The sequence below is a fragment of the Hippocampus bargibanti genome, linkage group LG06, assembly GCF_051943395.1.
Source record: "Hippocampus bargibanti isolate YZ-2025 linkage group LG06, ASM5194339v1, whole genome shotgun sequence".
Taxonomy (NCBI): Eukaryota; Metazoa; Chordata; class Actinopteri; order Syngnathiformes; family Syngnathidae; genus Hippocampus; species Hippocampus bargibanti.
Genome location: NC_142739.1, coordinates 14093965 through 14120425, shown reverse-complemented (window position 1 = coordinate 14120425; position 26461 = coordinate 14093965). Strand labels below are relative to the sequence as shown.

The 26461-nt window shown below is 40.1% G+C and overlaps 1 protein-coding gene across 5 annotated transcripts in view; it reads left to right on the top strand.

Annotated features, from left to right (window-relative positions):
• The window catches only part of LOC148896577 (F-actin-uncapping protein LRRC16A-like), an 86760-nt gene that overhangs the window by 27491 nt on the left and 32808 nt on the right, over positions 1 to 26461 (top strand). For 3 of the 5 annotated variants that reach the window (XM_088999159.1, XM_088999160.1, XM_088999161.1), the window contains exons 4-20: positions 6322 to 6381; positions 7459 to 7580; positions 8800 to 8897; positions 9060 to 9130; positions 9264 to 9337; positions 9805 to 9880; positions 14165 to 14253; positions 14788 to 14882; positions 15122 to 15208; positions 17221 to 17324; positions 17611 to 17688; positions 20453 to 20529; positions 23045 to 23149; positions 23236 to 23305; positions 25151 to 25232; positions 25314 to 25413; positions 25581 to 25635. In XM_088999159.1, coding sequence (XP_088855285.1) covers positions 6322 to 6381; positions 7459 to 7580; positions 8800 to 8897; positions 9060 to 9130; positions 9264 to 9337; positions 9805 to 9880; positions 14165 to 14253; positions 14788 to 14882; positions 15122 to 15208; positions 17221 to 17324; positions 17611 to 17688; positions 20453 to 20529; positions 23045 to 23149; positions 23236 to 23305; positions 25151 to 25232; positions 25314 to 25413; positions 25581 to 25635 — 1443 coding nt within the window. Of the gene's footprint in view, positions 1 to 1005; positions 1396 to 6321; positions 6382 to 7458; positions 7581 to 8799; positions 8898 to 9059; positions 9131 to 9263; positions 9338 to 9804; positions 9881 to 14164; positions 14254 to 14787; positions 14883 to 15121; positions 15209 to 17220; positions 17325 to 17610; positions 17689 to 20452; positions 20530 to 23044; positions 23150 to 23235; positions 23306 to 25150; positions 25233 to 25313; positions 25414 to 25580; positions 25636 to 26461 lie in introns of those variants that run through there. The other 2 variants (XM_088999163.1, XM_088999162.1) reach the window with 2 other exon arrangements.

Sequence of the window (26461 nt, the reverse complement as noted above, 5' to 3'; positions counted from 1 at the left end):
CTGTCTCATTCTGAAAAGCAAGTTACATTAAAAGAATGACGTCTGCCTGTAGCTGAACGTCATGTTTTGTTCATGTTTCCTGTGTGTAGATTATTTTTTTTCATGTGGTCATGTGAGTAGGTTGTGTAACATGACCAAATGTCCAGCAGTATTTATTTTACAGCGATTGAAAAACTAATCATTTGTTTCATGCAGATGTGTTAGTTGTATGTTTTTTTTCCTCATGTCGCAATATTTTTGGCTGCAACCAAATGGGATTTAGGTAAAGAATTTAGGGACAGTGGGTCCCCTCTATTTATTTGGATAGGGACATGCCGCAAATCGCTAAAATCTGTGTAGAATTGATGGGGTTAATATGAAGAACATCAGTAGGCGCCTAACCTCAAATCAAAAAAGAAAGATTCATGGGGGTAAATCTGATATATCTGTGCATGCCAAACCACTATAATATGTAACTTGATTAAAGATGAAGTCTGTCTTAAATGATTCAAAAAAGAGCTTTGTGGTACAGTATATCTTGGGGCATTGGTGTATTTATTTATTTGTGTATTTGTTTGTTTCTTTATTTTTAATTCACACAAAATCGATATTCCAATTATGTTTTTTTGCATGTTTTAAATGTTTTGCACATTTACATTTGCACAGTATACAGTTGACATTTTTATTTTTTTATGCTTAGAATATCTTGTTTTCTATCCTTTCACCCCGACCCCAACCCCATCCCTTTTCAATTGCTGCTGTGGACTGCAAATTTCCCCATTGTGGGACGAATAAAGGTATTCTGATTCTGATGATGGTGAAGATTTGCTACTTCACTTGTTTGTTAAACAGCACTTTGTTTGATATGCATCTCATTTCTAGTGTTGTAAGGACAAAAGAAGAGCTAGATTTAATGTGTGTTGCTGTTTTGAGTAGAGTGCACAATCTTGATGGAGAAGTATTGTGATGCACTAACCCACTCCCACCCCCCACTCACTTTCTGTTTGTATTCTGTGATATCATGAGAGGCTGGCTCGCAGCGGGACAGGACAAGAAGTGCAATGGACGACAGGTTTGGATACAAACAAAGGTTTTAATCAAAGGTCTCAGGGGGGATTCACAAGCAACAAAGGTTTGAATAGTGTCTCTTCCAATACTTAAATCAAAATAAAGTCTCTTCTGAGGTAAAACTGAAGACGGAGTTCTTTTCCAAGAGTCTCTAGGCCTCACCCCTCTTGACGTCCTCCTCAGGTAGCCTAGCCACCTTAGCAAGGTCCAAATCCAGTGTCCTGTCGTGTGGTCCCAACTGGCAATGAGTTCCACGCAGCAATCAACTTCTTCACAGAGCACAGCAATCGAGCTTGTCTTTCCCCAAGCTGAAGCCCCAAGCACTTGACTGCTTTTATGTCTTTTTTGGTATGTTTTTGTGTGTGATTTGTGCTCCTGATACTTGGGCAGCATTTATCATATCCTATATTTTCCTTTAAAACTGATCTTTTTGCCTACAGTAGTGGCAGCTGGTTAACGTACAAATGAGTGAGCCATGAAAATGCTAATGCATTTGGTCATCTCTCAGCTGGATGTTTGGTTATTTTCTGTCAGCTTCTGTGTGTCAGCATGTTCCTCTAACATTGGCTGGAAATCAGTTGAGCGACGGTGGCATATGCAGCACATATTGTGGCATGCTCACAATAGTTGTCAAGAGTAAACATCTATGGTACTATTATTTGCTGTTTACTTTCTGTGGGTTTTGTTTCCTGTGACTGTGGTTTTATGAGATTAACGCAAAATGATGTCTGTATTGGTGTGTCGCTTTTGATCTGTCTGTAATCTTTGATCTGTCTGTAATCTTTGGCTCAATTAGTGTTGGATGCCAAAAAGGAATTTGTGTGTTTCTGTGCGCTGCCTTCAATAAATTAAAAACCACAGGCTATGATGGCGTTAGCAAAGCAATGCAAAAATTTGTGGGGGGGAAAAATGACCAAAACATGTGCATAGCAAATGATTCTTTTCGATGACAATGTGACCTCACACGTAATAATTTTTGAAGACAGAAAAACTCAATAAATTTCCCCGGATTGGATTGGTATACCAAAATCAACCAGTGAATGAGAAACAAAAACAAGTACAGTGAGACCTTGGCTTACGAACTTAATTGGTTCCCAGACAGAGTGTGTAAGGCGAAGTGTGTCTCCCAAATAAAAAATTCCCATAGGAAACCATTAAAATGAGAATAATTCGTTCCCAGGTTTCCATAAAATATAATCTTGAACTAAATAAGCCTGAAAACTACACACAACATACCTTATTCTATGTATAATAAATGTGCTATTGTATGGTAATGAAAGAAATACACTGCACTCTATAATAAAGTCACTTTATTTACATTTGTGATGGTCATTGATGGCTTGATGGAATGGCGTTGGAGGTCGGAGGTCAGAGGGAATTGCTGTTTGGAAAGAGAGTCACGTTCCATAAGGACTGTAATTAAAGAAATAAACTGTACTGTAAATAAAGTGTTATTTACCTTTTTGATGGTCGTTGATGGTTTATGGAAGGAGAGACACCTTCCATAAGGACTGTTTGTAACTCAACCTCTGGTGTGGCTTCTCCTCTTTGCTTCTTTGGAGACTCCTCATTATTTTTTGCTGATTAAAAACCTCTTAATTGACACCTGTTGCTGTTGCCCGAGACCGTTGCTTTGACAGCACAGACACACCTTTTGCAACAGACGCACCTTTGATGGCTTCTCGGTTGCGGAAAATGGTAGCAATGGTTGACTTAGCCTAGCTGTACTGGGCCACTAAATCACATAAACGCACGCCTCGTTCGTGTTTTTCAATTATCTCCTTCTTCTCCTTGACGGTGATTTTTTTTGTTTTGTGTCTTCTTCGGCTGAACACAAGCCTGTGGTGCTGTCTTTTTCGGTTACATAATAGCAAAATTATCTGCAAATAGCTCCTCGGAGGTGATCGACGTGTGAATTCAGAGAGAGGGGGTGTGGAAAGATGCGCCGGCTGGACCGCTGTTCGGTCGTGTGCTTCCGCCGAAGATCACTCCGCCAGATCCAAAGATCACTCCGCCAGTCGTGGTGGGTGTGTATCGCGAAAAGTAGTGCGCATTCCAAGGTTTAATTTTCATAAATTTGACGTTCGTAAACCGAAAGGTTCGTAAGGTAAGGTGTTCGTAAGCAGAGGTCTCACTGTAGAGCAAGAAAACAAAAAAAAGGAATCCAGGAATCCCCATGTTTTTCTGGATGACTTGTTCAGTGGAGGAGCTGTCGTCATCCTCCTTATTTTCTTCTCTTTAAACATTATCACGATTAATCATTGCTTCAGATTACAAACATGATTCAAAGTCCCACCATTTTACTGATCTTAAGATGTTGTCCGCATGAAAATGATGGAATGCCGATTATAGTGTTTTGTAGTACAATTTCTGCCCCGTAGACAAAACAGTGGTGAGCAGCACAGCCCTTTCAACAACACACCCATGCACACACACACACACACACACACACACACACACACACACACACACACACACACACACACACACACACACACACACACACACACACACACACACACACACACACACACACACACACACACACACAGGAGGGACAGAAAGCAGACAGTCTGTTAATCGTCTTGTCTCCCCCACTCTCATCTTCCGGCCAATCCTCAGAAAGTCAATTCCCACCTGGAATTGTATGCTCTGGCTCTTTGTCTGCAATGAGCTACTGTGAAAGTGAGATGCAAGTGCGGGAATTCACTTGCTTGCTTACAGTAACATAAACAGGCACAGAGATTTCCCCACCATCATGTTGAGGCAAATTTTTGTTTTGTCTCTTTTTTGTGTCCAAAAGCAGACTTCTGCTTTTCTGGGATTTCACCTGAAACACAATATGATGAGACTAAAACATGTATTTTAAAAATATGATGTCATGGTATCTGAATAAAAATACATTTAAAGTTGTTTCATTTGTTTCTTGTGGTGGCCTACTCACCGTCCTCATGTTGTCAGCCAAATTTAGAGGAATCACTGGTACCAACACTAAAGACGATACAATGTTTTATTTTCTGTTTTACTTGCTTGCCACTTGTAAGATAAATCTAAAACATACTAATACCATGAGACAAATACAATGCAATGAAAGTACAATGGAACCTCGGTTCTCGACCATAATCCGTTCCAGAACCCTGATCGAAAAGCGATCCAACACCCTGAATGTTTACCTTTTTAGTATTTTATACATTATTGTATGCATGAAATTGCACATTAAAATGCTGACCAACACATAAAAAGCAATGTATATCTCAGAAAATGCTAAGCAAATTGGCAAAGACACAAATAACATAAACATAAATGTAACCCAGGCTTTCAGTTGTAGCAGCTTTGCTGCTTGCACTGACTTTCTTTGGAGGCATGATTAGGGGCTAAAACACTCCGTACACCTATATTAAACGCGAGAGCAAAACGCAGTACGTCCGCACGCAACAACAGTTTGTCACGAGCGAGTTGACAGCTGGGCGGGGCCTCCGCTCCCGACGTCCGCCAGTTGCTGTCAATTCCCTCATCACAGACATTTGGACATTTAAACCAGACGCTGGCACTCACCCAGCGTCGGAAGATACTACGCCTCGCACCTCGCCCGTGCCTAGAACTGCTATCGGTACGAGATTTGCTTCGCCCGAGGTATTTATTAGCCTTGATCGCGGCAGTTGATACTCTCGAGATCGTATGCTGTTTTGCACCCTCGTGTGCATTTTTATTTTTCCCCTAGCGAGTAAGGTCGGACGGATCGCCCCGCTCACCCACTGGCGGTGCTCTGTTTTGCCACTTTTTGTTCAACCAGTTTTTTCCGGGTCCGCGTTATCTCGGACCTGCGCCTTTTGTTAATAAATCATCTGCCAGCACCAACGTCTCTGTCACCTCCTTAGCGATCCTCCCCAACAATTAACGTTCCGACTCGTCAGCTGCCACTGTCGACATCGGAATGTGACACAGTTGGTCACGAAGAGAGCGATCTACACCCGTACGCCGCTCAGCATCCCACCCTCGCGTACGCACTCACGCGTTGTACCGGCGTTCGAACTCCGATTTTTGTTCGAACTACGAAGCAAGAATTTCTCGATTTTTTTTTTTTGCTCGGACTCCGATTTGTTCGAACTGTGAGTCGTTTGAAAACCGAGGTTCCACTGTAGTTTGTACAAGAGACGTCACAAAGGACCTCTGATTTTTTTTTTTTTTTAAATGATGAACAAGACATTATTTTTTTTTTTCAGCCACTCAGTTGCTGCCACCTCTTGCATTGAGACAACTGTCAAACTGCACACACTCAAAAATTGTCAGAATTCACACATAGACATTTCATTTAAAGGACAACCGACATCACTTTTTTTGTTTCCTAACTGACATCAGAAAAATGTTTTATAGCATCTAAAATACTCAAAACACGCAGTATGATATTTTTATTCAAATGCAAAACACCAATAAAAATGACTTAAAGTGTCCAAAATCTGAAAAAAATTGAGCTGCGAATTGGGCATTTTCAGAAAGTCCCCCCCCCCAGTTCGTGGCGTCACCCCAAGACGTCTTGCCTTGCTGGAGAATCAAAACAATGGCTTCAGATTCGGAGAATATACTTTCTTGTTACTCATCCAGTTATGAATATGATTCAAATAGTTCTGAAGAGGAAAGCATACATGTTTGCAATCGATTAAAGAATTTATTTCGTGCCATTTTGAGGCAATAGGGGGTGGGGGGGTGTAGCACTAAAAAAGAGGCAGAAAATGGCGACAAAGCTCCGTGTAAGGAATTAATCAGCCCGTTTCCACAGGCTGATTAATTCCTTACACGGAGCTTTGTCGCCCTCTTCTGCCTCTTTTTTAGTGCTACACCCCCCCACCCCCTATTGCCTCAAAATGGCACGAAATAAATTCTTTGGTGCAGCACGAAGTTTTCAGACCAAAGAAGTACAGCAAAATGCATTGATGTGATGGAATGACTGCTACAATGTGTCCTTTTTTCGGTCAGGGGCGTTCCTTCAGTGACGTAGAGTGAGGACTCGTCACCAACTCAAAAACAAGACTTCCGGAATATTCAGCACGAGGCTTAAAGCTTAAAATATAGCTATATGTGGTGGAATCTTTGTAAAATACGCTCAGTAGAAGTCATTTGAAGCCATTTTACAAATTATGGACACAACTTGTTCAGAGATCTCGGTTGTCCTTTAAGTGTGTTGTTTGGCATGTTTGTCTGCTGTATTTTCTCATTTGTTTCTTCTTTTCTTATTTGTTCAACCCATCGTAATATATTTTCCTCTCTTGTGTTTAGGTGGAACACTCCTTTAACTACTTGGAGATCCAGGGGATTACCTGTAATAAGGCAAAACAGGTACATCAAATCTCATCTCAAATACACAAAATAAAAACAAAGCTGAATATGTGGACATTTGTCATCCTGATACGCTACTGCTTTCTCAAACCCACACAAGCCTGAAATTACCAGTGCTCCTCCCACAAGGCAGAGCATACATGTCAAGGGAACTCGGCAATGGTCTGAGGAAGGATTTTTACAATAAAAACTCAGTTTTATTTGGGGTATCTCTGTGTGAATATCTGAAAACACGGTTATAAATCAGTTATTGTGCATCTTCTTCTTTTCCTTTCGGCTTTTCCCTTCAAGGAGTCGCCACAGCAAATCAGTGTCCTCCATCTTTAGAGGTTTGATCCGCATGTTTGTTTTGGCCAAGCGTTTACGTCGGATGCCCTTTCTGACACAACCCTATGTAGTTATCCGGGCTTGGTTTATGTCCCTTTGTGGCTACAGAACAAGCAACTCGCTCAGTAAAAGGCTACCAAACACAAAATGGTCATCGGCACAGCAACATTCAAAAAAGCAACATCTAGAGAATAAAGCTTTGAAATCAACTTTCTCCATCTGGAGAGCTCCTCAGCTAGGCTTCATTTGAGCTGTATACTCTCCAAAGTAGGATAATCTGTCATTTTATTAATTGTTTGCTGCCCAACCGTTCTATCAATCATGTTTAAAGATGTCACCCTTCCTAATCTTTGGACTAATGATGTTAGCTAAAAGGCTTCTGGGATTATGCTAATTTTGACAAGCGGTGGCATGTGTGCAGAATTATGTTAATAATTAGAGGGAATCCTGTAATGATTCGCCCATCTTGGAAAAGGTCATCAAATCTTCACTTGTGCTTTAATTATTTTACTTCTTTGGTGGTCAGATGTCTGGATGTTACTGTGGATATATTAGTAGATCACTATGGAAAGGATTATAAAATTCCAATGGATGACATAGACTTTTCTGTGACAGTACTTGTCTGATTTCTAAAAAAAATATGCATTTTTATTATTATTATTATTATTCCCTTTCAAAGGCGAAAGGGCTTGGGGTGCATCTGAAAAGTGGCACCCAGACAACAAATTGCACTTCTTTCTTCCCCTTTAGCTGTTTGTGGAGTACGAGCGAGGCTCCTTCTCACTGAAGCTACTGTCCACTGAAGAAGTCAACGAGGTGGTCGCGCATGTTGGAAACTGTCTGCTCAGAATATGTCCAGGTCTCTCACCCAGGTGAGTACAATTGCAGTCACAACGGCCAAGAAATAAAGAAATAAACATGAAATAAACATCATTGCATTCGCTTATTCACAATACTGGGTGTGCCGCATCAGCATGTCTTAAGGGACAATAATTTGTAAAATGGCTTCAAAGGACTTCTACTGAGCATATTTTAATAAGATTCCACCGCATATAGCTATATTTTACGTTTTAAGATTTGCGCTGAATATTCAGGAAGTCTTGTTTTTGAGTTGGTGACGAGTCCGTACGTGACGTCACTAAAGGAACGCCCCTGACCGAAAAAAAAACCCACATTGTAGCAGTCCTTCCATCACGTCAATGTATTTTGCTGTACTTGTTTGGTCTGACAACCTCGTGTTGCACCCAAAAGCCGCCAGAAGAGGGCGTCCAAGCTCCATATAAGGAATTTATCAGCCTGTGGAAACGGAGGTGGCCACAGGAGGTCGCCATTTTGTGCCTTTTTTTGGGTGAGACAGTTCCCGCCGATGTTGCCTCAAAATGGCAGGAAATAAATTATGTAATCGATTGCAAACATGTATGCTTTCCTCTTCAGAACTATTTGAATCATATTCATAACTGGATGTGTAAAAAGAAAGCATATTCTCCGAATCTGAAGCCATTCTTTTGATTCTCCAGGAATGCAAGACGTCTTGGCGTGACGTCACGAACTGGGGGCGGGACTTTCTAAAAATGCCCAATTCGCAGCTCAATTTTTTGCTGATTTTGACAGATTTTGCAGATTGGACACTTTAAGTCATTTTTATTGGTGTTCAGCATTTGAATAAAAATATCATACTGTGTGTTTTGGGTATTTTAGATGCTATAAAACGTTTTTCTGATGTCAGTTAAAAAACAAAAAAGTGACGTCAGTTGTCCTTTAAGTCACATGGCTAATAGATGTTTTATTCCTTTTTTTGTTTGTTTGTTTTCCGGCAATTTTTCACATTTGCATCAAGGATGCATTTGTGTTTTTTTCTCCTTTGTTCTTGAATCTCATTTGCATAATGCATTTTTTTGCCACTCCCAAATTTTGCTTTGACTTCGTTTTTTTTTATGGGGGGAGGGGTTTCTGTGAGATTGCCTCATTATCACTTATGGGGACATTGCTCCATCACTATCCTTTGTTGAGATTTTGTGTAATACCTGTTGAAATGAGTTTATACACAAGCATGTATGACGGAATCATACTCTTGCTCTTTTTTCATGCCAGTAAAGTGATGAAGAAGCTCAGCATGGAGCCGGCTGACAGACTGACCTTGCTACAAACGTTGTGGGAAAGCAACAAACCTGCTGACCCGGGGCCATGTGGTAGGGATCAGTGACGTGACAGACCTCAGAATGTCATCCTAAAAAAAAGGACTCCACAAACAGATCAAATGTGAAAGTTAAGCTTTGAGGCATTGTGCTTTTTAGTCCTAGATTTAATCCTCTTTTTTTACTTTGTCTTTCTGACGGTGATGTGTGCTGCAGGTGGCTTTTCTCAGATGTATAAGTGTGTTTGTGACTGGCTGTCACTGCCATACAGAGAAGAGGTTCAGTGGGTCAGTATTATTTGAATCATCATTCGTTACACAGGATTGATAACTAAAACAACTATAGTCACCTTTTTTCATTATGGAAATTATCCAATTTCAAACTGATGGATATGTTTCTTTGATTAACTCTTTTTCCCAGGATGTGGACACCATTTACTTGACACAAGATACAAGAGAGCTTAACTTGCAGGACTTCAGCCATTTAGAGAACAGGTATGTGTTCATTATCAAAGACTAATTTAAAGTTTTAGAACACAAAATTACTGTGATTTCCAGTGTATAAGGCACACCCCAAATGATGGTGTATTTTCTAACTGTTTTCACATATAAGACGCACCGGACTATAAGGCAGACCTTCAATGAATGGCATGTTTAAAAATGTTTTCCATGTATAAGGCACACCACATTATAAGGTGCTACAGTAGAGGCTGGGGTTATGTTTTATATTTCACTGCATGGACCACGCACTACTTCCATAGGGGGAAATAGACTCGTGGCTGCAAACAGTAGTTGCGAGACCTGTTACGCCTCAATATTACTACTGGCGTATAAGGTGCAGGGTTATCCTTTGAAGAAAATTAAAGCTTTTGGCTATGCCTTATACACAGAAAATATGGTACTTAAATCATTCACGATAATGGTGTGAGTGACCTTTTTGCCTCTCTGCCTGTGTTCCTTAGAGACTTGGTGGCTATAATTGCAGTCCTTGAGTTCAACCAGTGGTTCACCAAACTCACCACTAAGGACTACAAGCTGGTAAGCGCCCTCTCTCATGCCACTGATAATCTTTTCGATCCATTATGTCCACAAATAATGAAAGTACAGCAATCTTAGGGTGAATTGTATTTTTGACATGAGTTTATCAGTCAACTCAGTCAACAGTTAAAAGTAATCACTTTTTATGCTACACCTGATGATGTTTGTTGTCCCAATGGTTTTGGAAACCCCATTATCAAAATGATTGCTAAACGCCATTATACTCTTAACTTTTTTCAGTTCATTAACACTTTTACAATCCAACCCACCACTGCTCCTTTAATTCCGTGCTGTATATTTTAGATGTAATATGGGCCGCCACAAGATTGTCAAAAGTACTTCCATCACAGTTAGCCTAATGAGCTACTACTTACAAATGTGTGGTCTCAGTTGCTATCATTTTATTTCAATGTCCTCCTCCTCACACTTATAGCAGTCCTTTGTCATAAACATTTCTCACTCCATAATTATATCTATCTTGTAAATTTCTCCAATGTGAGACGAATAAAGGCATATCCAATCCAATCCAATCTTGTTACGTGTGTATTTAAGTTTATGGAAAATAAATGGTACTAGAAAAAAACAGTATCTAAAACATATGTTCACATTGGAAGATATTCCTATTTTTATTTTTTTGTGATGGGCATATTTGGTTCACAACATGGCCATTTTTGTCATCACAAATTTACCTGCCATTATGTTCTTTGTTTTTTCCATCCCTCTTGTGCCATTTGACTCAGGATCAGTCAGTTCTCTTGTGAGATCACAAGAAGACAAAGAGCCACCATGCCCCCTGTTGAGTGTGCGTGTGTAAATGTGTGTGTGAGGCAAATACATGATTGGGTAAATTTCACTGATTGATGTCACCTGCGAGCTGATAATAATAATAATACATTTTATTTCAAGCGCCTTTCAAAACACCCAAGGACACTTTACAATAAAAACAATAAAACGAAGCACATAACAATAAAACCATAAGTTAAATGATACATAATACATAATAATCATAATCATAATGATCATGTGATACCCGGAAATTGTAAAGCCTTTTTAAGAGCATGCACAGAATAAAATGTTTGTCGAGTTCCCAGACCAATGATTGACACGGCTGTGGATCATTATTCTCTCTTTTTGCAATCGCTACGAAAAGCTACCATTTTGGTTACTGTTAAAACGATGGGACTGCTGCCAGAATGACTAGCGCAACACCCCCCCCCCCCCCTGCTGGTGTTCATTACAAGCTGTCTTGTCTTCATTCAGGCTTCATGCTGTCTCACCAGTTATCACACTCAGCTTCCTCAGTTCAAATAATTGTCTCATGTCTTTGTCATTGTCAGTTCCTTTGTCATGTATTTAATCCCTTTCCTCACCACCAGGCCTTGACCTGCACATTTAGGCTCAAACATTCAGAGTGTTTTTTTCTATCCCGGTTTAGGTGGTTTTATATGCTCACCACCAGCAGTGAAAAAAGACCAGCTTCGGTAGGTCTTGATGGAATTATTGTCCCGGTCTGATCCCACATTGCAACATGAAAAATATGCTGCCAGAAAAACTCACTTTACCGCCAACTATGTCACTTCGCTAGTGGGACTTAATTTCCCATGATTCTTAGAAAACAAACCAGGAAGTATGTCTAATTCTGGTATAAAATGAAAACAGACGCTTGCTAGCATTTACATGAAGGTAACAGCCAGAATAAAAACATGAGTTTGAAAGTACAGTAAATAAGAAGAAATTAAACTTTGTCTACGTTTTGTCCCAGCAAGTGCAATAATATGATTCCACATTGTAACATTGGAAAGACAGAGCCAGAAATGCCCATGTGACCGCGGCATTAGGATAATAGGACTTTATTCCTTATGATTTTCAGAAATAAACCCAGTTCTGGAGTGAGGGTAACAAATAGATGCCTGCTTGTGATTTAATGTGATTTAAAATGATGACGCAAACATACATCATACGAAGGAATTTTTATTAAAGAAGCCAACCTCTATCCATAAACGGAGTGCACTGCATTACAAGGAACACTGTCAAATGGTGAAGAAATTGAAGGAATTTATATGTGCCTCATGGGACTGAATTTTACACATACCGGTAGTTCAGGTGGAGTGAGCATTCACAATCAATGGAAAGTTTGCTCTGACAGGGAAGCAACAAAAAAATGAATGAAAACGATGACAATGAATATGTCCTCCTAGAATATCCTATTTAAAAATCAGATGCCACTTTACCCCAGTAGGAATCAAGCCAACGTGTTGACTCACTCCTAATTTGTTTTTTAAATTTTCCTTAAAACCTTTAAAACTATTCCATGAATTACAAATTTGTAGGAAGCAGTTTGGGAAAGGCCCTTCTTCTTCTGCAAGCCAAAGGCCCATTTGTACACCTATACCAGTCACTAGCCAGGAGGGAAAGAGAGTGCTTCAACAGCAACAGGATCAAAGTATGTAGGTCAATTTGGATTTCAGTGGGACCGAGAGAGCCAGATGATGAAATAATTCAAAAGCTAGCAGAAAAGAGGGAATTTCCTCTCTTTACTCAAGCCAAAGTGTTTTTCTAATAAATACATGCCGCATTAGATGTCTTATTCATAAATATATGTCTGAAAGTTGTGACATTTTCATTTTGTTACTTGTCTGTATGATTCATCTCTATCAGAGGGAATGATTTGCCTGCTTAACCTCGACACAGTCACCCTGTTCAGTGAAAGTGAAGAGTACTATTTTGGTTGCTGTACAAAGCAGGTGATATTGGGATCCCAGGAAAAGAACAGGTGTGTAAAGATGTCCTCGTGAATGTCTAGCTTGCATACAAAGTGTAACTTACATGTGTGGTGCTGTCATCAGCTCAGACAGCACAGAAAGAGAAGGAAGATCTTATCGCATAATTCCTGAATAGTGTCACGGTTTTGCAAGGTGGTGATGGCGGGTGCGGATCCCAAAAAGCAGGCAGGAGGGAACAGGAGGTTGTTTGACAAATTGTATTAAAATAAAGGTCAGCAGGAATAAAATGTAAAACATCAAAATCATCTGAACAGAAAAAAGTATCAAAACAAAACCAAGTGTAAAAGTCCGCCAAGGTTAAACAAACACATGCACAGCATACACAATGCATGCAACAAACATACAGCAAACAATGAACCGACACTGGATGGTCGTGCCGGGTGTCCTTTTAAGTGTCAGTGATTAAAACGACCAGCACCTGCGAGGCTGCAGGCAAGGCTGACGTCGCTACCCGTTGGTCGCCAATCTGATCGGGACGACCAGCACCTGTGCAGGTGCAGGCGGGGCCGACAGCGCCCCCCGTTGGTCGCCAACCATATCATGACAAATAGTTTAGTATATATGATGTCTCTAATGATGTTATTGTAAATTTTGTTCACCATCAAATTCTTCATTCAATTAACTCTGTGTTTTCAGGTATTGCTTACCACACCCTTTCCTTCTCAACCCCTCTCTTTAATGCAGAGTTTGATGGCATGAGCATGGCAACAACAGGCTCTTTCTTCCATCTCTCCATCTTTCAATCCCTCAGCTCCGCTTTTCTGCCCTCCTCCCCACTTTTTCTGGCTGCGTGTGGGACAATGTTGCCAGTGTTTTGGCCCCACCGGGGCTGTTGGCCCAGAGAGGCAGCCCCTAATGGCAAGACTGTCAATTACCAAGACAACAGTACAATGGTTCAGTAAAGTTCTGGTATTCCGATGGAAAATTGTTATAGCTGTGCCGATAATTAGTGACTGGCTGTAAAAACATTAAAGTGTTTGCATGAGTGAAAGGCAGAATACAGTGAACTGGGTCAGTGAACATCTAGGCGGGGCTTGTCCTTCCAACTGTTACATTTTTAATTCTGTCTAAATTGAGTGCTTTAGCTCCCATGTGCTTCTACTATGGCGATGGAACCTCAGGGAGATAAGGTTGCTCGACTGAAATGTTTACTGAAGTGTGTCGTTCCAAGTTGTTCCTCGTCACACATACAAGTTCGCAAAGTACCACCGTTTGGGATCCTTGCTCTTGATTTAATTAACATTGTTTGAATCTTCTCAAAGGGAAGCATGTGTCCCCAAGCACATTTTATTTATTTGGATCTTTTGGGCCTTTGTTTTTTTTTTCTGGGTCATTGCATTTTAGCTTTTATAATTTCATGAAAGCTCTGATGCTGATCCAGTTGAGGAACATGCCTGTTGTGTTTTTGATGAACAGCAAAACTGCGCAATATTTCCTATTACCGTACTGTCCCTCATGCTTTTCCTATGTCGTCAACTTACCCCATGGTGTTGTTCTTCAGTCTACAGATGTTTGTGAGCAGATCCTTCGAGTGGTGTCTCGCTCCACGCGACTAGAGGAGTTAGTGCTGGATGGCGCAGGACTCAAAACGTGAGCAAAAAATTGCAATTGTATGACAGACAAAAGACATAAGACTCCCTTTTCAGTCAATAGTCAATCTGCAAAGAACCCCTTTTGGCCCTTTTCTGGCTTCAAGAATTTGTAACTCTGAGCTCATTCCCCATTGAGGGATTGTTAATCTATTATGCACCTTTCTCAAGTGCATCATGATTTTCAACCTCACTAATGTTCTTCTTGAGGCAAATTGACGGAAACATTTTCAAACATGTTACGCGTCATACAGTATACCCAAAGAAGTGCAAAAGCCTAGACTGATGCAGCTGCTCCTCAAACAGTATTTACATTGACCAGGCATCTACTTGTGTCAGCGCTGAAGGAAATGAAGCTGTTTGTTTCATTTTTTAATTTACAATTTACATTTTGTCTTGCTTAATTGTTCAGTTTTTGTGCTTTAAATTGTACTCTTATTATGAAATGTGTCAGATCCAGGCCCAATTTTGGGATTTTGCTAAAAGCTTGCAATTACTGCTCATGTTCTCACGATGTCTTTTGGTCTCTAATCAGGGAATTTGCCCAGAAACTCGCTGCTGCCCTTGCACACAACCCGAGCTCAGGACTCACCACAATCAATCTTGCCAACAACCCATTGGAGGACAGAGGTATTATATTTAAGCAGCGGGTTCTTGTCAATATCTAACCAGAATTTCATTGTTCCTTGTCTTTGTCCATTATTGTGTCCGTATTTAAGATATTAAGAATAGGAACCTAAATTGTTGTACATTTGTACTGCTATCTAACTGAGTAAAGTAGAAAATTGGTCTATTAGAAACAGTTTGTGAAAAGGAAGGTTGGGGAGAACTTCCTTGAGAATCAATTTTCATCCGCTGTCTTCTGGCAGGTATTTCTTCCCTTGGTGCTCAATTCGCCAAACTTCGCATTGGGCTCAAGCATGTAAACTTCTCCAAAACCTCAGTGTCACCTAAAGGTATGTGTTGTATTTGTCTGCCATGAATTGAAAACATGATTTAAATAATGGAATGAGATTAAAATAATGTTACTTTTCCTGTGAGTGAATATATAAATGCTGACCAGACGCAATTGTCAACTTCTGCTTGTCTGAATACTCCTCACTGCAGTGATGATACTGACACAGAATCGGTGTGCTTGGGGCAAAGCACATAATTTTTTTAATGGTTTTCAAATAGAAGGTAACTTAATTAAAAATACAATAATTAACAGCATTTACAAACAAAGAACTGAAGTAATAAACAGTCTGCTTGAGTTGGTGCCAACAGGTGATGAAAAGTCCCTTCACAGGACATGTCACAAATTCGATGCCAAATACAAAGACACTTTCAGATTTCTGTTTCAATGAATGTTTTTTAAATCATTTGCAAGTGATGTCAATAATGACTTGGGGATCACATTTTGTTTTGGTTTACCATCTAAGTAACCACTATTCAGTCTTGAGGGATGCACTCTCAACTGCCAAAAGCTGCTTATTGATTGCCCAGGGCAATCAATAAGCAGCTATCATTTTGAACAGTGCACAACATTGCTACAATTGATGCCTGCCCGCTTGATGTAGCTCAAGGCTCAATCCATAATCCCAAATCCCACTTGGCCCAATTCGCAGAACTATATGACGGACTCCCATGTTATTTCTAAGCTCCTTTCAAAACTCTCAAGGACACTTTACAGACACGGGACCCATCTACCCATCCATGCATCTATCTATCTATCTATCTATCTATCTATCTATCTATCTATCTATCTATCTATCTATCTATCTATCTATCTATCTGTCTGTCTGTCTGTCTGTCTGTCTGTCTGTCTGTCTGTCTGTCTGTCTGTCTGTCTGTCTGTCTGTCTGTCTGTCTGACGGCCGTCCGGCTGTCTGTCCGCCTGCCCATCCCTTGCTTGATATACAGTACATTTAAAATGTTTAAAGGGCAACCAACGTCACTTTTTTGTTTTTTAACTGACATCAGAAAAACGTTTTATAGCATCTAAAATACCCAAAATGATATGTATGTATGTATGATATTTTTATTCAAACGCAAAATACCAATAAAAATGACTTAAAGTGTCCAACATCTGCAAAAAATTGAGCTGCGAATTGGGCATTTTCAGAAAGTCCCGCACCCAGTTCGTGACGTCACGCCAAGACGTCTTGCATTGCTGGAGAATCAAAACAATGGCTTCTGATTCGGATAATATGCTTTCTTGTTACACATCCAGTTATTAAAATATGCCCAGTAGAAGTCATTTGAAGCCATTTTACAAATTATGGACACAACTTGTCCGGAGACGTCGGTTGTCCTTTAAGTGCTTTTTAAAAAGATTTTATAGTCATATCCTCCATTGGCCAGCTGCCTCTGCTTTTAGATTTTTTTTTAATCTCCTTAGGTCTTAGAATAGTGTTTGGATTTGAACTCTGAAGCAGTGCTTGATTTGTTTACACACACGTGCACACACATACACACATGTTGAGATCTGGGCAGAAATAGTTTGACTTGCTCACCTGATTGCTTTAGTTTTCTGTCTTTCATGTTACAATCCACAAGTCTGTCAAAAAAAAATCAGTCAGCGGATTTTGATTTAAGACCCTATTAAGGATGACAGTGCGTGTCATGCAATCGATGTGAAATGGGTCAGCAACTCTACTCCCCAAACGTTTTTGTAAAGACCTTCATTCCAGTGTTCCTCCCAACGTAACGATCAGGATTCTTGTGGATTCTAATCAGCTCTACGGGTGGCAATGTATCACACTGATTTATTATCTTGACTTTCAGTAGAATGACAAGTATATAGAATTTAATCGATAATTGTGAGACACTCATGCTATATTCTCACCTCTTACTCTGTTATTTGGCTCACAATTTATTTATTTGAATATGCTGTAATAACAAAATATAAGAACAATGCTGACATGGCACATGGCTTTCTTGTGTGTGTGTGTGTACATATGTATGTGCGTGCGTCTGTGTGTTTCAGGGGTGAACAGCCTTTGTCAGTCACTGAGTGCCAACGCATTCATCCCCAGCAGCCTCGTCCATCTGGACCTCTCATGGAACATCCTCAGAGGAGATGATATGCAGGTGCATACATGGCACATACTGCCTTAACACCTTTTTCTATGGCCTTTCAGCGCTACATTCTACTATGCAACTATTGTACAATCAAAACCAGAACTGAAGAAAATAAACCTAATCAATCTCAGTTGTAGGTTGGATTTATAGTTCGGTAGCTTGACAATTTTAATTAAATCAAAGAAACTGCGGAAATACAAATGAAATCCAAACAACATACGAGTCATATTGCCCTCTATTTTTCCGTTTTCCACTCCCTCACGGTGTGTTTTCGTTTTTGTTTTTTTCTTTGTAGAATTTTTACAATTTCTTGAGCCAGCCCAACCACCTTGCATTTCTGGATCTTTCCTACACAGATTGCTCATTGGACCAGGTGAGTCGGTGCCGAAGAAGAATAGACAGAGGGAAAACACAATTATATGTTGGTAGCGATGCATGATAATGGTCATTGTCGTTCATGTACTGTATTTTCTGATGTATAAGGTGTGGCCAAAATCCTTCATTGTCTACGAAAGATGACACTGCACCTTATATGCAGGTGCGCCTTATATGTAAAGTAATCATGAGCCGCAACAGGTTTCACAATTACTGTCAGCAGCCACCGACTCAATTTCCCCTCTTAGAACAAGTAGTGCGTAATTCCAGCCTCTACTACTACTCTAGTGTCTTACAGTGTGGTGTGCCTTTTTATTTAGAAAGCTTTTCTATACTGTATTTACATGTTACATTTGGCAAACTTTTTTCACTTATTGAAGGTGCGCCTTATAGTCCGGTCCGCGTTATATCTGGGAAAAATACCCCATTCAATATACACCGGAAAATATGGTCTTTTTTAACTTATGGTGTTTATTCATGCCATAAAGTCTTCTCATACTATATTTTGTCGAGGAACAATGTTTCGAGTTATTACTAGTTATCGATGAGAAGGTTTCTTCAGCCGTCATCTGTACAAATGTGAAGGTTTCGGACGTTTCGCCTCCTATCCAAGAGGCTTCGTCAGCGAGCTGACCTCCTTCTGCTGGTACGTAACTTAGAAAAGGCCACCTTATTACTAGTTAGTTCTTCACCTGAAAGTAGAATGAACAGAAAACAAGGAGGTTCTTGCCATATCTGTGAGTGAGCAATTGATCCAGGTCTAAGCGCAGTGCAGCGATATTGATTTGTCTGAGATGGAGCCAGCTGTCAGTCTGAAATAGAGGAGAGCTAGAAACCTCATGAATACAGTACTGTTTTTGAATGGGAGGAATGTCGGAGCCATTCGACTGCCATCGCTGGACACCAAAGGGGCCATTGTGCTTTTTTGTGCCTATAATGGGCAGCATCTGCACAGCCCCGCTTTGTTTAGCGGAAAGGTCAGTGCTGTTGGACAGTCTGCGGCTGGATGGATGCATGGCTTGAGGAACCCGCGATAAGAAGAAAGGAGCGTCAGCGCAGAGCGCCGATGCGTATGTGGAACTGTTGCGGCTTGGAATTGAAGCAGATTTATGTGGAACAGGAGATGTGAGACAATCTCTTTTCGTCAATGGATGCTACAGCTGCGTGTTTGCTTTCAACATTTAGCTTGTAGTCGACGTGTACATTCCACCATGATGTCCCTGATCCACTGGTGGAAAGACGCTTTGATCCTCTTCTCTTTCATCTAGAACTGCTTCATGTCATCACAAAGAGGGTACAGCAAGTCCTGAAGAATGAATGTCTCTCTGTGTCTTTGTTTTGTCATATTGTCTCTATGCTGTCATATTATTTGTTATTTAGTTTTTTTTTGTTCTTATGACTTCGAGACGGCGCCGCGAGAGTGGCTGCCTTTCCAGCAGCTCATGTATTTTGTTTTTCTACTTCCATTCCTTTCATCACTTTGCTGCTGTGAAATGTAAATTTCTCCACTGTGAGACTAATAAAGGCATATCCAATCCAATCCAATCCAATAACAACAAATAAATAATAACCTCAAAATAGCTTCAAAGTCACTTTGATAGTCTTAGCCGTACTATGGTGGTTGGAAAAATCCACAACGCGCATACCATTTTTATACTTGGCGATTATCCCCTACCTTAGATCTGTACTGCTTTTACACCATTTTCTTTTTCTTTCCTCCTGATAGCAATGTTGAAATTTGTTGTTGAAAAACGAAACAAATAATGTTAGGAAGCACATTTAAATGTGATGAGATTGTTCCCGTTGAAACTGCCCGACTCAAAATAGGCAGTGGCTCATGTCTGCAACTGTTCTGCTTCCTTTTGGATTAGCTCGGTTTGGCATTGCTACCTGTTTAAAGGGCAACCGACGTCACTTTTTTGTTTTTTAACTGACATCAGAAAAACGTTTTATAGCATCTAAAATACCCAAAACACGCAGTATGATATTTTTATTCAAATGCAACACCAATAAAAATGACTTAAAGTGCCCAAAATCTGCAAATAATTGAGCTGCGAATTGGGCATTTTCAGAAAGTCCCGCCCCAAGTTCGTGACGTCACGCCAAGACGTCTTGCATTTCTGGAGAATAAAAACAATGGCTTCAGATTCGGATAATATGCTTTCCTGTTACACATCCAGTTATGAATATGATTCAAATAGTTCTGAAGAGGAAAGCATACATGTTTGCAATCGATTAAAGAATTCTGTGTCATTTTGAAGCAAACGGGCGGGGGGGAATGTCTCACCCAAAAAGAGGCAAGAAAATGGCCACAGAGCTGTGAGGAATGAATCAGCCCGTTTCCACAGGCTGATAAATTCCTTCTGACTCCCTTGACTCCCTCTGCTGGCGGATTTTGGATGTAACACAAGGGTTTCAAAAAAACAGTACAGCAAAATACATTGACGTGATGGAAAGACGCTACAATGCGTCTTTTTTACGGTCAGGAGGCGGTCCTTTTCTAACGTCACGCGAGGACTCGTCACCAACTCAAAAACAAGACTTCCTGAATGTTCTGAGCGAGTCTTAAAACGTAAAATATAGCTATATGCGGTGGAATCTTATTAAAATACGCCCAGTAGAAGTCATTTGAAGCCATTTTACAAATTATGGACACAACTTGTCCGGAGACGTCGGTTGTCCTTTAACATGTGTTCAACTTTGCTCGGTATTTAGGCTCTGAAAATTAAGTCCAACTCTGGAGCCTTTTTTTTTTTTTACAGGTTTGTTCTGCTCTCTTAAGAGGCTCGGCCCAGCATCTGTCAGTCCTCAACATTTCGAAGAGTGTCTTTCCTCACAGGTATGGGCTTTTGTTTGTTTGTTTTTTAGGGGAGTTTTTGCACCTCCCCAGCCATTACGTCTAATGGGTTTATTTTGATCTTTCGTCCCTGGTTCATTACTTCTATGGGCGTTGATGGCAGAGGATGGTTAAATCATCAGGAAGGCAGGTGTTGAACAGAAAGTTGGTTTAATCTTGAAGACAGCGGAGACATTGCGGTGTCGGCTAAGGAGGAAGCATGGAGAGAGAGAAAGATGGAATGGGAGAGCATTTATATGGCGCGCAGGGTGTGACGCGATAGGATGTGACGTAATGTAGATGCGACATCATGTAAAGGAAGGCAGGATATGACGTATCAGGAAGTCCAAAACGTAAACAAAGATTAGAAAGCGATGTTTAAAGATGTTCGTATAGCGAATTACCCCAACACCTCAATATTTTTTGCGTGAGACCTGCTGGTGACTGTGTGTCATCTAAAACAGATTTGGGGTATACATTTGGACCCATCATGTGTGTAGCAGATGAGTTCGGGTGGGGGGGGGGGGGTTTCATACACTGTTATCTAATCCCACTCAGTCTCAGGGGAGTTGAGATCTTCATCAAGTGGTGAATAGAGCTGATGTTGAGGGGGCCCTGGGGGTGTTGAATTTATTGAGGGAAGATGAACAGCTTACATGTGAGGAGAGAAAAAGCATTTGATGTGATAAAGACAGAAGCCAGTGGATAACGAAAAAGACACTGCCTCGTGGATGCTTATTTCAAATGGTATTATTGTAATCAGTGGTGGACCGTCAGAGCCAGCAAGGCCTTCTCTGCCGGCCTAACATAATCAGACATCATTATCATAATTATAATAAAAGTCAATTTAATTAAAAAAGTATTTTTTCTAAATATATATATATATATATATATATAATTATTCTACATACTGTTTTCTTGATGTTATATACATTTGGTTATGCTCCTTTCAGTGTTGTCGTTTTAGGTCAGAGTTTTTAATCCAATCAGAATTCAGCTAGCTTGTGTCGCCAGGCTGTATGAAATCTGACCGACGCCTTCAGAATCAACAGTGAGGGCGTCTGTGCGCTGTACATGAACGGGCACATGTAGTAGTTGATATATAGTTGCGATAGCCAATCAGATCACGAGTTGGCACAGTAAGGCCAGCTAGAGGGCCTCGCGTTGAACATGACATGTACGCGTCCTGTGATTGGATACTCACTTTACCTCAGCCCTCAGCGGAGGCAGCGCAAATCAACCAAGCTACAACAGATCAGACCCGGAAACTTTAGCAGAAAAACCAAGTATATCTACTCGCTTTTGTAACCCACAATGGCTGAAGGAGAGGACAACTCGCTGTCGCATGTAGGTAAGCCTATTCTCAAGAACAAATGAAAAAGATTTGTTTACTTTTACTTTCAACGAATAGTTCGTTTTGTGAACGTCTTGTTGTTTTTCTTATATTAAACTGACATTTTGTAATTTAGCGTAAAATCTTGTTAAAGATTGCATATTCTTGGTGGACTTAATAAAACTTTGTGGACAAATGATTTGAAATTTCCTTTTATTTTTAAGTGTTTGCAGTATCACGTATAGTGACAAGTTCTAATTGCTGATGCAGATTTATTGATGTGTAATCGCTCCGGAAAATAGCCTGTGTTGTAGACGATTAAGGTGATGCCACGCCCAGTACTGTGTGCGTGTGCTTTTGTAAATGATATCTCCAGCCGTTTTGTCATAAATTATGGTATTACGAGGGATATTTGTTCAAGTCGGACTAAGCAGGACTTCACTGAAGGCCTAGGTGTGAAATGCAAGGACCGCCACTGATTGTAATTGCGAAAGTTATAAACCCCTGAATGCATGGTGAATTGTGTTGTAACAAAATCCGATATGAATCGGAATATCAATTTTGATTTGTATGATACAAGTCTATTGAATATAATCGGTCCATTTTTAAATATAGCGAAATGCATATAAAATCATCATTTATAGGAGAGGCGGATACAGTATCTTTGAAGGGAATGTCATGTTTAAAGTTCATTCAGATGTACCGTATTTAAAATGACAAGAAATTCATTTCATCATATCCTCTCAAACTGAACCGTACAATCACCCATTTTTCAGACCACTTTATCCTCATTTGAGTTGTGGGGGCTGCTGGGACCTATCCCAGCTGTCTTCTGGCATATCAAATTAAATTGTAATCCTCATTGAATCACATCAAATCATTGGACTTTAAAATTCTACTGTAATTAAAATTGTATTGCATGTGCTATAGAAATTGGCCACAGGTTGAACTACACAAGGCATTCTGTCCGTATTTAATTAAATTTCTTCTGATCTTAGATGTTGTAAAAATAATGAAGATGTAAGTTACCAAAAAAATGGTATTGCATGCCATGTATGGATTTTTTTTTTGCTTTGTTTTGTTTTTTTTTTTTTGGGTGGAGGGTGCACAACCCTGTGTCAAATCGTAAGCTGTATGGCCATGAAAAAAATGGTGTCGTGTTTTAGTTGTGATATTTTTCCATAGGAAAGGCAAGGAGGTTCCGCCATCATTTAAGCACTTCTTCAGCAGCGCCATGTCTCTCAGCTCCATTAACGTGTCAGGAACAAAGCTGGCGCCAGATGTTCTCAAGTGAGTGAACTGCAACAAAGAATGTGTTTCTAATACATACATTTCTAAATATTTAATTATTGTTTCTATCCAATTGAATGCTGTAGGGCTCTGCTGTTAGGCCTGGCTAGTAACCCCAATGTGAAGGATGTATCTCTTGACCTAAGCTGTTGTGAGGTATGATTTGCCCCCACTATACATAGATAAAAGGCAAACTATTTGCCATATGGCTTTACTGCTGTTGAAATTGTGCACGTTTGCTGTTTTTTCTCAAGAAACAGGTCTCATTACTCTCTAGCTACCTTTCTGCCAGCCAGCCAGAGTTGTTCACTTTATTATGTAACGATATGTCACTCATAAATCAAAATATATGTGGACATTCTGTCAACGTATTTGTTTATAGAATCCGTTGTTAAAAACACTTTGGGGTGAAATCTGTGTGTAAAATAGTTCAACTGTCATTTAATATACCGCCAAAATGATAACAACGACACATCTGTGCAAATGGACTCTTTTAAAGCCTTTGTTCAAGTGCCATTTCCGCTTAATTTCGGTGAGTGCGGCATATAATCTTTTGGAACTGATCCTTCTTTAGTGCAAACCGCCTTTTTAGCAGCCACTTCAAAACCATTTGACAGACTGGTGACATGCCAATAGGTATTATTCAGAGGCTTTATAATGAAATACTTAGCAGACAGCCGGCAGGATAAGGGATGGTAATTGTTGCCTGGCGGTGGTTGTGGTGGCGATGGACGCAGTAGTCTATTTGGTCTGTTAAGTTTCACCTTTTTTCTGCTTTTTTATTTACTGCTACCAGTGCTCTGCCAGAAATGAAAAAAAATAGCTTTCTGCAAATAAAATGCGATCTGCAAAGAACACATGAACACATGGGAAATGCAATTCCTGATTCCAGTTGAAATCTTCTCTCATTAAAGCTATAGTAATTAAATGAGGCATTTCTGCACATTATTTGATGCCCTCATGAGCCATTTACTGAATGCAATGCTCTAGGTAGGCTGTACACATGGACTGCGCAAGATGTAAGTGTGTGTGTCAAGGTGTGAGTGTTTGCAACTATAGTATATAGTTATTATGCATCTGTGTATGGTGGGGAAAATTTTCGGGCTTTGTCTGACATGCTGTTCTCTCCCTGTAATGCCTCTATAAGCTTGGCCATTGTGTAAGTACAGATAGGCGCCCACTTACTAATTAACTTGTCATTGTTCTTCAATTGTCTTTGCGCATTTGTTGTTGGTTTTGTCTGGTCTAGTGTTCAAACTGTTCACCTTCCTCTTTTTGTCAATATATTTATTTGCACCATCTTGTTTGTATTGAACGAGAGAAGGAGTTCTCCATTATCCAGGTCATGTTGATGCGGATGGCCCCTAAATACACTTACTGTACATTAAATAGACTTTTACATCTAATGACATGTGCCTTCTCTAAGTTGTAATGCTTAATACTAATGTAAACTGTATTCATTCAGGTTGTATTAGTTTTGTTTAGTTTTAGAAGAACTGCGTTACAAAATACAGTCCATCCAAAAAAGTGTTCAGAGCACTCCAGCTTTTCCACATTTCCCACATGTTAAAGCCTTCTCAAAAAGTGGATTCTAAAAATGTATTAAGGCTCTGGTGTAACAAAATGAGAAGCTCATATAAATATCTAGATGAACTGTATTATATCCCAGATGTACAGTGTTGATATCATGCGTTCAATGCAGTATGCTTGACAGAGCCTTTTTATTGGATGCCATTAATGCAATTAAAAAGACATCTATATTCATATGCCATGATTTATCACATATGAATCAATTTAATACTTCATTTAAAGACATCATATATAAAATTTCCATCTACTGTGTCTTTGCATGTTCATCTTTTGTGTGTATGCATTTTGATGCTTTGCTCAAAAGCAGTTCTAATTCAGAATCTCTTCAGAAACTGTTGAGTCGTGTCCAGTGGTTTCGTAATTCGTGATCAACTTTATTTGTTTCTGACTGTGCTTTTTTTTTTGCAACAGTTGCGTTCTGGAGGGTCCCAGATACTAGAAGGATGCATTGCTGAGATTCCAAACATCTCAACTCTGGATATCTCAGACAACAGTGAGCCATTGGCCTCTGTATTTTTCAGTGTTCACCAAGAAAAAAAACATTTTTTTCCTGATATTTAAAAAATATTTTCAGGCCTTGACTCTGATCTGTCCACTCTGCTGATATGGTTGGCAAAAAACCGATCGATCAGACACTTGTCTCTGGGCAAGAACTTCACCAACATCAAGTCCAAGTAAGACCATTAGCTTAGGCTTGATAAATCTCGATACATGAAACATTTGCTACTGTCACAAAGGACATTCCGGCAATATGTTGTTTTGAAAACCTGTAACCTATAAGATTGTTTTTCATATAGGTACTGAGATCTCATCATCTGCTCTTGTCTTTTATGTGATTCAGAAACCTTGGTCCAGTCTTGGACAGTCTGGTTCACATGATCCAAGAGGAAGAGTCAGTGAGTTTTTCATTTCCTTCTTTGTCTGCGTCTGAAAGGACCATAACCCAGTTGACAGTTAAGAAGCCCCCCTTACAAGATTTTGGTTACATCAGAATCTCATGAGTGTAATGTTGACTTCTACTTTATCCCATTTGATTCTGTCAACAGAGGTCCCCTACATTGATTATTTAAATGTTTAAATATGGATACTCACTACACAATGCATGCCCTCGATTGTCTCCTACATAAGCCACATCAAGAGGGAAGTGGTGAGTGGGAATTGTTTGCGTGTGGGTGTGTCATCCGTTAAAAGAGACTGATGTGTGTAGTCTGGTGATCTGAGTGTGAAGGTTTATGCAGCCGGGTAAAAAATGAGGGAAGCGAAATGAAGGTTGTTTGAAGGCCATAGGTCACATGCAGCATTCTTTTCTGTCAATAAAGAAGTGACTGTTGTGATAACAATGCAAGGGGAAACAAAAGTTTTTTTCATGGTCAAACGGAAGGCTTAGATTCTAGGGAGGATGAGATCTGCAAACAGAAAGTGTATAAAACAGTGGTAAGACCAGCCATGATGTTTGGATTGGAGACAGTGCCACTGAAGAAAAGACAGGAAGCAGAGCTGGAGGTAGCAGAGCTGAAGATGTTGAGGTTTTCTTTGGGAGCGACCAGATTGGATAGGATCAGGAATGAGAGGACATGAAGGTAGCTGGGGTGAGAGAAGAGGATGCACAAAACCGGGATAGATGGAGGACATTGATTCGCTGTGGCGACCCCTGAAGGAAAAAGCCGAAAGGAAAAGAAGAAGAAGGAGATCTGCAAACAGGCAATATAGTCTAACATTAGC